Here is an 11,164-nt window from a genome sequence, read left to right as displayed (position 1 = left end):
TTTGTTCTAGTGGATTTGGATCACTTAAGATTTTGAATAGTGAAAATGGAGGAATTGATGATCCTATAAGAAGTCTACAGAAAACTTTTCATAAGAATGAGTGGATGTGCCTATAATAATTAGGACATGATTTTAGAAGATTTTATGAAGTTCTTTCACTAGATTTGGAGTTGGGATGAATATCGTGTGAATTTGCTAACATGGAATAAATGGGAAATGGGCCATTTATTTGACCCTACCAGAATATAGTATAGGAAAAATGTTAACCATGGCTATTTAAATAGGACATGAATTTATAGACATCTAGGAGTTTGAATCACTCCATTAGGAGTTGATTTGAGCTCTCTAGGAATTTCGCAAAGTGGCCCCTGGTGATTCAAATTTGAACATGGAAAAATATTGTGGTGAATAATTCTAGAAGTTGTACAAATGATAGGTGGCATTTTTAGGAAAATATAGAAATTTGAATCCCCAATTTTGGAGGTCAATTGAATATCCTATGATTTATATATCTACACTAAGCAAGGAAAAAGGAAAAAAGAATTTTTACCCTGACGGGCCTAAGCCACGCAGTGGGCGCAGCTTAGCGCCACAGCGGACTAGGCTGGCCCAGCTGCAAGGCCACGTGTGCGAAGGGGTCCACTTATGAAGCACACTCTGCAAAATGCGCCTCCCTCGTGGAGAGGCGCAAAAAGCGCGAGCGCCACCACTCGTCAAGCGGTGGGGCCTGGCCGGCCGGTCACCGACAAGCGGAGCCCGCTCGTCAGGCCCTCCTTCCTCCTCCCGCTCGTATAGAACGGGCAGGAGAGGCAGAGCCGAGTGGCACCGGTGCTCGCCCCAGTGGCTCTGGCCAGCCTCGGCAGTGCTTAGGCCATCGGTGGCTCGGGGCGGCTTGACGCACCCGCGTGGGTGGTTCTTAGCCCCAGGGGAGGTAGAGGCCTACTGCGGCATCAGTCATGGCGGAGGTAGCCAATGGCGGCGTTAGGTATGACGCCCTAGCTATGGAGGAGGGGAAATGGAGAGCGGAGAGGGCTCGACAGCGGACATAGGGCATCGCCAATTTGACTGAGGCCGAGGTGACGCCATGGCAGCCCCGTGGGGAGCAGTTGAGCTCGGGAGCTCCAACGGCTCGGTCTGGGGGTTTTCACGGAGTGGGAGGAGTGCACTAGGGGGTCCAGAGTGCTTGGGGAAGGATAAAGCAGGAAGGCGCGACGAGGTGAGCTTGAGCGTGCCTGGGATGCTCTGGGCATGGCGAGCACGCGTGCGACAACCATTTTGGACCGTTGTTGGGGTCGGGGAGAGGCGTAAAAGATCGAGAGGAAACCCCTGGCGCGAGTGGACACCCTACCAAGGCCAGCAGTGAGCTACAGGACAAGGGCAAGTCACAGAGCGCCACTTTTGCAGATCAGTGGTGTGGTCACCATGCCAACTTGTGTCCCCCCGAAGCTTGTCTGGAGTGCAAGGCACGCATGCTAGAGGGTATTGGTAAATTGTGGGAGCTTGAGGAGCTGATAAGTACGGGTTTTACCAGGGAGCAACTTTGCAGCAGCAAAGTTGGGGCTTTCCTGCTGGGTTTATTCTTAAGGTCATATGAGACAAAGCCTTGTGTGGGGGTCTTGGGGATGAATGAAGACAATGCCCACCAAATTCCCGCTCCATGAGATAAGTAGAACTGGTATTTGTAGTTCTAGGCTATATTTGATCCCAAAACTTAGTTTTAGATGACTTTCTCATCATTTCCATATGAGCATGTCAAGTTTTGATGTGGACCGATGTATTATCATGCAAATGAAGTTGTGGTAAAACTTGGGGGCATTGGTGTGAGTAGAACTATGGGAGAGAAGAAGAAAAGGTTTCACCATGGTGAAAATAGAGGGAAAGCGAGGGATTCACCCCCAAATAATTGAGTTGAGGCTATGACAAGGTTACTGGATGTAAAACAGGGTGAGAACATACCGTGGTAACAAGTTGGGGGCAAGGGGAATCTTGTTGGGTCAACTTTGCTTGTCCACTAGTTTATGGTAGAAGGTGTTTGTGTTGTGTTTGGGCTAGGCAGAAGAATCCTATGGACTTGATATTTACGAGGATTAAATGGTAATACCATTTGGCCGTGAACACCAATTTTGAGATTATATGATGAAAGTTGCCAATGTAAACTTGATAAACCCTAGAAATGGGCAGAAATTGGTCTCATTAGATCTAATCATGCAATTCTATTCTCCCTAATGCACCACTTGATGTGGTGGCATTATTTGGGGTTTAGAGCATGCCAAAAAAGTTTGGGTCCAAGTGGAGAAACTTGACAATGCAAATACTCCCAATTCTAGAAGTCAAGAGTAGTGATTTTGAGCAGATTTGGACAAGTGGATCTCTTCTCGTTGATGCACCACTTGATGTTTATAAATTATTAGAGGATTATGTCATGTCCAAGTTTTTTGAGAATAATTGTAGATACTTGGCAATGTAAAATTGCTCAAGTTTGGATCTGGATAGAGGGTGTTTTGAAATAGTTTTGTGAACTGAAATAATTATGATTGAGATGAAACTTGGCAACATCATCACATATATCATGTATGATTTGCTAGAATTTTACTAGAATTATTTGAAAATATTTCTTATAGAAATATTTCAAATACTTGAAATACACAGAAAAGGATCTCAAGAGTTTTGTCCAATATTTTGAAAATGACCATGTGTTTAAACTCTTATATATGTAAAATATATATCCAGTGAGTTTCCCAAAAGTTTATGAAATATTTTGGAAGCATACAAATATTTTTTTCCCTCTAAAAGACCATTTCTGGCCTTAGAAAAAGGTATTTTAATAAAATACAAAAATAAATTTTAAAATAATAATTTTGTGGTTTTGGGAAGTCTTTTTGATAATAGGATCCAAAAAAATATTTGGGGCAAAAAAATCTTTCTAATTTGAGGACTTGTAGTACAAACCTGAATTCACGGGTTTTTGAAAGCTAAAAACGAATAGATGCTTTCTGGTCAAAATAATATCTTGTAAAAACAAATAGTTTGAAGTCCTATACACATGGTATGATCATTGGGCAATGAATTTGTATCAATGAGATGAGTCAAGAGAGAGGGAGGATTTTTGTGATTTAAAACACAATCACACAAGCAAGCAAATAACAATCACTTCAAACATCACATCACACAGAAAAAGTTTTTGTTGGCCCTAATTTTTGAGTTATGTTAACTTAGTCTCGAGAGGCAAAACATAGGTTGTGACATGGTAATTTATTAGAGACTCTTGTATATCACATGAATCTTGGTGGTGTGCATGAGAGGAAAAGAACATGTGTCCTACTTGAAATACAAATATTTGCAAAAAGAAGGAATCATGGCAGTGAAGTGAAGAGATATACCCAATAAACGGAAACACAAAACAGAGATTCGTGCAGAAATAAACTCGTGAAAATAAGTTTATAAAACACAAGAATCTCTCTTCATTAACATGAGAAGTAGTGGAGTTACAACCAAGATTATAAAAACATGTATAAAAATAAGTATCGCTCCTAAGAGTAAATACCACATGTATGACTTGATGTTCATAGAGAAATCAACTAGAATATTTAATAAGATTTAAAGAAGGTTTTTCTCAACCTATAGGTTTCATCTCCCGTGTATCAATAGATTTTTATTTTATTGGAAGTAGGTTAAGAGTAAAGAGAAATCAGAAAAGCTGAAGCAAAAACGAATGCATGTCCCCCTTAATCTTGAAACATGTGCCTCAGCCCTTAAATTCCTCTTTATAGAAAGTATGCCATAGGTATTTACACCTATTGAGGATATAACATTCCCCTCCAATAGATAATTAAGCCACCATCTCCTTCGGATTTGGGAAGAACTACCCTTACCACTCTTTTCCTCTTTTCGATCTTGTATTCTTGTTGATCTCATAAGCTTGCTAATCTAGTGAATGTTTGATTGAACTTATCTTTGCGTGTTCCCCTTTGCGATTTGTGTGTTCGCCTTGAATCCACTCCAAGTTAAAAAAAGATTAGGCCACCTAGGGTTACCTTACAACAACCTACCTGAATCCTCTCCAAGTTATAAAAGATTAGGCCGCCTAGGGTTCTACCATACAACAACCTATCTTTTACCTTTTGAGGCACTCTCTTATCACACGGGACGCTAGAAGATTGGCACCATTCATCCATCTGGCCTTGATTTGACCCTTGCATCTTCATCGATATCACCATCCTATGAAGGTGTCCTTCAAAGATACCACTTGCCTTTAAACTTTCTAGGCATTCTCTTGTCAAAGAGAACGCTAAAAGGGCGGAAAGGAGGAAAAGTAAAGTCTAACCGATATATGACACGAAGAGGAAATCCAATTTCGTTAAGATTTGATTTTCAGTGAGGACGGTACAAATCACTTAATGGGTTCGGTCCGTCTTTTGCTAATCTACCCCCCCCCCAACCCCCGAAAAAAGAAGGCGTGAGAGGACGTTGCAGATGTCAGGGACAGACACAACTTCTTCTAACGCTAGAAGACCGCATGAAGAAACCCAGTACCAGAGCATGTCATGAAAGACATACACTTCTAAGATACCACTTGCCTTTTAACTTTCGAGGCACTCTCTTGTCAAAGGGAACCACTTGCCTTTTAACTTTCGAGGCACTCTCTTGTCAAAGGGAACGTTTTGATTTGATCCTTATCCTTGCATCTTCATCGATATCATCGTCCTATGGAAGGTGTCCTAAGATACCACTTGTTCAACAAGGCTGCCTAGTAATACTGAAACCACAAGACATACACTTCTAAGATACCACTTGCCTTTTAACTTTCGAGGCACTCTCTTGTCAAAGGGAACCACTTGCCTTTTAACTTTCGAGGCACTCTCTTGTCAAAGGGAACGTTTTGATTTGATCCTTATCCTTGCATCTTCATCGATATCATCGTCCTATGGAAGGTGTCCTAAGATACCACTTGTTCAACAAGGCTGCCTAGTAATACTGAAACCACGCCTATGGACAAATTCAATTCATCTCACAATATTCAGAAATTGCCAGCGGAAGGTGTCCTAAGACACCACTTGTCCAACAAGGCTGCCTAGTAATACTAAAACCAACAAACTCATTTCATCTCACAATATTCAGAAATTTCCAACAAAGGTTGTATAATGCGCCAACAACTCATAGGACCCACCAGTGCGTAATACCTCTCCAAAGACAGAAGTAGCATAACTAGTTAGCAAACCAAGAAGGCAGCAAATATATACTACAACGGGTTTAACAAAACTTGTTTTGGGTCCTATCAAATATGATGTATAATCCGACATATATTGTAGTATCATGTAACTTTCATAGTGGAAAATGGAACACAATCCTAATACACACATCTAACTTCCAGAAATGCTGAACAAACTGCCCCTACAGCAGCCTACTCCAGGATGTTCGCTCAACAGAAAACAAAAAGAATAGAAATGCCTTCCCACCAGTTCAACTAAGCTGCTCTGCTGATATCCCCGCTCCAGATTCTCTACAGTATGATGCCTACATTTCAAGTATTGCAGCATGCCCTCTTTGAATTGCCCACAGTACTGTCAACGCTGATGGTTTTACCCTGGGAAGGCAATGGAACAGCTGCTGCTGCTGCTTCTTTGGCGGCCAGTGCTTTCTTGTTGACAATACCATAGACCTCTGTGATGATAGTCTGAAACGCTTCTACCACATTCACAGCCTCCATAGCTGATGTCTCAAGGAAAAACAGGCCCTCCTTTTCTGCCAGTGCCTTGCCTTGATCCTCAGAGACAGCCCTTAGATGTGTCAGGTCGGACTTGTTACCGACCATCATGATGACAATGCTGGAGTCAGCGTGATCACGGAGCTCATGCAGCCACCTATTAACATTGTCAAAGCTCTGCTTCTTTGTGATGTCATATACAAGGAGAGCCCCTACAGCGCCCCGGTAATATGCGCTTGTAATTGCACGATACCTCTCCTGACCAGCTGTGTCCCAGATCTGAGCCTTTATTGTTTTTCCCTCCATCTGTTAACAACACCATTCACAATCAGGCGTCAAAAAATAGCTGGACCAGTAAGCCCATGGTTTCAAACACAAAATATCTTTTGAAGTACCCCACAGGAAATATCGTCAAAAAATATATGGAGTAGAAGATAAATCATAAATTGAGAGTAGGTGATGAGCTAAATCCACAGGAAATGTGGCACTGCTGTTGCACTAAAAAGGAGGCTGTTAAATGTCACAATTATAACAATAATTATAGTAACAACAACAACAACAACAACAACAATAATTGGAATGATTTGAAGACTGGTCACAACGCCTGCCACGTGATGACAATAGCAGCAACAATTATAATTGCAATGTATAAGGAAGAAAAGGTTAATATAGAGATGACAGGTTTGTTTCACCTAATCCTGGAAGAGAACAGACAGGATGCCACATTTAAAAAAAAAAAGTGGCTGTAGTTCTCAATGGCAAATCAGTCTATCAACATCCTAATGATGTGATCCAGGGGGAACCAGGCGAATCTAGCATGCAAAAAAGAACTCTTACGCCCCGCTTGGAATGGGTGTATATTTATACACCCGTATATAATTTACAGGTGTAAATTACCGGCCACGCATGATTTTCTGCTGCTAAAGAAAACGACGGAGGGAGGCGTGTATATTTTACAGGGGTTTAGTGCTAAGAAACGACAATCCAATCAGTGCCTATAAACGTAATGGACAGACTCGAGGTTACAACAACGTCTAACAACTAGCCTTTTTTTAGGAACTCTAACAGCTAGTCTGATGAATAAGGGAAAACGAATAGCATTTGTGAAGCAAAATTTGTTCCTAATGATCCACCTAAGAAGATTTGATATATCATTCTGAAGTCCCAAACGAGCGAGCCATCCGTCCGAGAACAAAAAAACTCGTGAGAAACGAGCTATGTTTGTTGGTGGTAGCAAACGCCGTCACCGACATAACTTTCCCCATTCGCCACAACAGGATCAAGAGGACCATGATCCGATGTGTCGAAAAACGCACGCACGCGTGTCGAGCATCTTCCGATTACATGTAGCAGAAATGCGAGGGGAGAGAATGCGGACCTGCAAGGACTTGGTGGCGAACTCCACGCCGATGGTGGACTTGGAGTCGAGGGAGAAGTGGTTGCGGGTGAATCGGGAGAGGATGTTGGACTTGCCGACGCCGCTATCCCCGATGAGCACCATCTTGAACAGGTAGGAGTACTCGTGATCCACACGTCCGCCCATTCCTTCTCCTCGCTTTCAACTCTGAGACCAAAAAATAACTTCCCTCTTCCCAAATGAAAATCAAGCAAGCGGAGATCCCCTTCTTGATGGGGAGGAGGAAAGAACGACGAAGGAGAAATGAAGGGTGGAGAATGAAGAAAAGGAGGAGAAAAGTAGGGAGGAGTGGTTGCCTGACCGGTGTGGCTAGCCTCAGTGGCCTGGTGGGTGGGAGAGCACTCGCTCAACTAACCCAACGAAAGTAGATTATAAGAGCACCTCCAACAGCAGCGCAAAAAGACGCGCGCTAAACAACAACAGTTTACCACGCGCGGGACTGAAATGCGCCCTCCAGCAGCAGCGGGAAAACCGCGCGCGGGAACCACTAGCGCGCGAGAAAAGGCGGCAGCCCGCGCGCCATTTTTGCGGCGCCGCGTCCCGCGCGCCCATAAAAGGCAGCGCGCTGCCCTACCTCTCGCGCCGCCTTCTCTCTCCCTCTGCCGCTCGCGCCACCGCCGCGTTCTCCCTGCCTCTCGCGCCGCGCTCTCTCTGCCTCTCGCGCCGCCGCCGACGACGACGAGCCACCATGCCGCCGCGCCGCCGTTCTGCGTCGGGCTACTGCGGCGTTCGCCAGCGCCCGAACGGTGGGTTCTACGCCGAGATACGCTCCGGCGATCTCCGGCTAAGCCTCGGCACGTACGACACGGCGCACGAGGCCGCCCGCGCGTTCGACGCGGCGGCGTGGCGCCTAGGCAGGCCGCGACTGCAGATGAATTTCCCCGACGTCCGCACGCTCCAGCAAGCATTAGACCTGGCCCCGTCGCCTCGTCTAAACTCCGCACAAGACCGTGCGGAGCACACTGCGCTGCAGCGCCGCCTCCTCGTCGCCCAGGAGGACGAGCGGGTCATGGCGGAGTGGCGTCGGCGCCACCCGGAAGACATCGCCTACGAGCAGGAATACTGGGAACGGCGTCGCGAGGAGGACACGCGCCGGCGCCGCGAGGAGCGGTTGGACAGACGTCGTCGGAAGGCTTTGGCGTGTGCGTAGGCCGACCTCGTCAATGCAGGCGGGAGGTCCTTCTTCACTGAAGAAGATGAATGTTGGTTTGACATCTGGCTGTCAACCTCCGACGACACCGACGATGATGGTGGTGCAGATGACTAGAGCGACTAGGATTAGTATTTTTTTATCGAACTATCTAGCACCGAACTATCTATCTATGTTTTCGAACTACCTATCTAGTTGCTATCTATGTAAAATAACTTTGTATCTTTTTTATTTAAATGCAATCTATTTATAAAAAATTTGTGCGCGCGCTGCATTTTTTGGCATTGCTGGAGCGGCGTGCGCGCGCTGCATTATAGCGCGGCTGTTGGAGCCAGCGCTGCGCGACACGCAAAACCAGGCGACCAGCGCGTGGCAAACTCGTTTTTTAGGCGCGGCGCGAAGCGCGCCTGTTGGAGATGCTCTAGGGGATGTACAATGGTGCTACTATCTTAAAAATGTTACACACGATGAACATGAAACGGAGGAGAGAGAACTTACAAAAAGGCTTTGCCTTCTTTTCTTTAGAAGAAGACAAGAGGTGATCTCTTAGCTCAATATGTCTCACCATGTTTTTAGAAATAACTAATTACAGAAGATAAGGTTAAGAGATGACCCATTATAAACTCTCTTTTTTGTCATCTCTAAATTACATGCAAGATTTAAGATAAGACTATCTTATCAACCATTGTACATGCCCTAAGCCCACCATCACGTTGATTTTCGTTTCATTTCGATGTGTACGTGTTTTTTAAACAAAGATGTCACAGTCATCCTGCTTTAAATTAATATAAAGCCACACACGGTAGTCACATAGACGCACATAATTTTACACACACCAGCAGAAAGTAAATAAGAGATTCAACAAATGACATTACATGGCAATCATCATTCTGGACACGCAGACTCTAAACTAAGCCCAAAAAAACTGTTTTCGTCAACAACTGTCATTGAAGCTCAAACGATGCTATTGATGTTGCGCAGTTGCTGCATCGCTAGCTCTAGATCATGAGAGTCCTGGTACTTTCTTAACGGATTCCACTGCTGCAGATAAATTGTGCATTTGAAAATGACATCAGCTCAATAGAAAGGGAAGACATCGTCGATAGTGGTTTTGTTACGGATATTCCAAAACGACCATGAGAACGTCCCTACCCCTACACAAGTCCACATAATCGTGCTGGCCTCGCCGCGAAGGAATCCAAGGCATGCAAGAAGGTGCACTCCGGAATGCGGGTTTCAGTCCAGCATGTTCACGTTCATAATGTTGCACCAAGCAAAAACCTCAAGGTGCCCCACATATTGAACCATTCCCATCAGAAGGTCCATTGCGCTTGGCCACGTTTGACAATGTCGGTGGGCAATTAGGAAACATCTGCCACAAGAAGATTTCTTAAGCGGGCCCGGGCTTTTCAAAGGCCACAAGGTACATCAACACCCGGGCCATGAAAAGCTTGGCATATAGGGATTTTACTTATAATTTACCAGAGGTGGTGTGGTGCCGCGACACCTTGTCATGTTGCTCTGTCAACACAATACCCATGACTTTGGCACCAAGAGTGTTCCACGCCAGTGATTCCCTGGGGGAAATTGTTTATGAAATGCGATCAACAGAGGATTCACATGCAAGGCCTTGGCCGACAATATGTCAGGATGAATTTCCAGCTCTTAGAGCCCTTGAAACTCTATCTAGAGCGAGAAACGGGTCGAGCAACCGTTACATACCTGGAATTTTCCCCAAGAACAAATGCGAGTTTAACCACATGGATCCCATTCAAGAGCGGAGACCCACTCACAGAAGACTCAAAAAAGTTATCGTTGGGAAGTATTTTGCTTTGAACATGTGAGCCAGATGCCCGACTTATTTTGTGAGAGCTTGCAAATCCACTTCGTCAGAAGGGCAACATTCATAAGCTTGGAGTTGATCACACCGAGCCCCCTAGTTTGTTGAGGCGACACACCGCTACCCATTTGACCATATCATATTTAAGTTTTGAACCTCCACCTTCCCAAAAGAACATTGATCTCGGGGAATCTAGTTAGCGTGAACCCCATCCGCAAGCAGAAAGAGCTCCTTAATAAACATCGACAACGAGGACAAGAGTATTAGCCTAACCATCGAAGACATGAATTTCCCTTGCGAGGGGCCAATCCTATTAGTGACCATCGCGTATAGAGGATCTCAATCCTCTATCACCAGCTTTTTGGAGGCGATTGGAGGCCCCAAGGAATTTATCGGGAGAGCGTTTGTTGCACAATTTAGCACGTCAGCCACTCGCTGCCATTCGGCCACATCGAGACCCGTGGGAATAATCTCACACTTGTGAAAACTGATCTTTGTCCCCGACATTGCTTCGAAGGTCAACAAGATTAAATTAATCATAACAATACTTTGGACATCCGGGTGGAACATAAGCATAATATCATCAACATACTATTGCTGACTAACAGGATTGGGGATTAGGTTGGTGAGGACATCAATACAATTTTTACACCCACAACCCTTGCTGTTATACATGTTGGATCAATTACTAGAGCTCGCGCACGCCAATTGAATTACTAGGTACTTTCATTTCTTGGAAATCCTTCTAATGTTCATGAATATATGATGCTGCCTAAATTAGATATTTTTGTTTTTACGTATGAATGAAGGGCCTAGTATGGTGTAACAGCCCGGAACCGACGCCCGATTCCCGTTTTATCCCGTCGTTGCATGTGATTTATTTGTTTATTGCATTCATCATGTCATTAAATTTTCTACATCTCAAATAAATAAATTGCATAGATCTTTGGATCTATTTAAATTGAGGGATTCACATGATGTTTCTCTTTATAACATATCCTCCCAATACTTTAGGGAGCTACTATAAAATATTCCATTATTTTGGAATCACCC

General features: G+C 44.5%; 1 protein-coding gene across 1 annotated transcript; it reads right to left on the bottom strand.

Annotated features, from left to right (window-relative positions):
- Positions 1–5,249: 5,249 nt before the first annotated feature.
- On the bottom strand, positions 5,250–7,460 carry LOC123428721 (ras-related protein RGP2). Its single transcript, XM_045112894.1, has 2 exons — positions 7,083–7,460; positions 5,250–6,010 (listed from the first exon to the last, which is right to left on the bottom strand). The coding sequence occupies exons 1-2, from the start codon at positions 7,245–7,247 to the stop codon at positions 5,522–5,524; spliced, it is 654 nt and encodes a 217-aa protein (XP_044968829.1). The 5' UTR covers positions 7,248–7,460; the 3' UTR covers positions 5,250–5,521.
- Between the last annotated feature and the right edge of the window lie 3,704 nt (positions 7,461–11,164).

Source organism: Hordeum vulgare, chromosome 1H, assembly GCF_904849725.1.
Source record: "Hordeum vulgare subsp. vulgare chromosome 1H, MorexV3_pseudomolecules_assembly, whole genome shotgun sequence".
Taxonomy (NCBI): Eukaryota; Viridiplantae; Streptophyta; class Magnoliopsida; order Poales; family Poaceae; genus Hordeum; species Hordeum vulgare.
Note: the sequence above shows the minus strand (reverse complement) of the source record. Positions and strands in the feature narration are given on the sequence as shown.

Coding starts and splice junctions, on each gene's coding strand:
- LOC123428721 (XM_045112894.1), bottom strand. CDS start 7,247: ATGGGCGGACGTGTGGATCACGAGTACTCCTACCTGTTCAAGATGGTG. Junction 6,011..7,082: donor TCGCCACCAAGTCCTTGCAG/GTCCGCATTCTC, acceptor TGTTGTTAACAG/ATGGAGGGAAAAACAATAAA.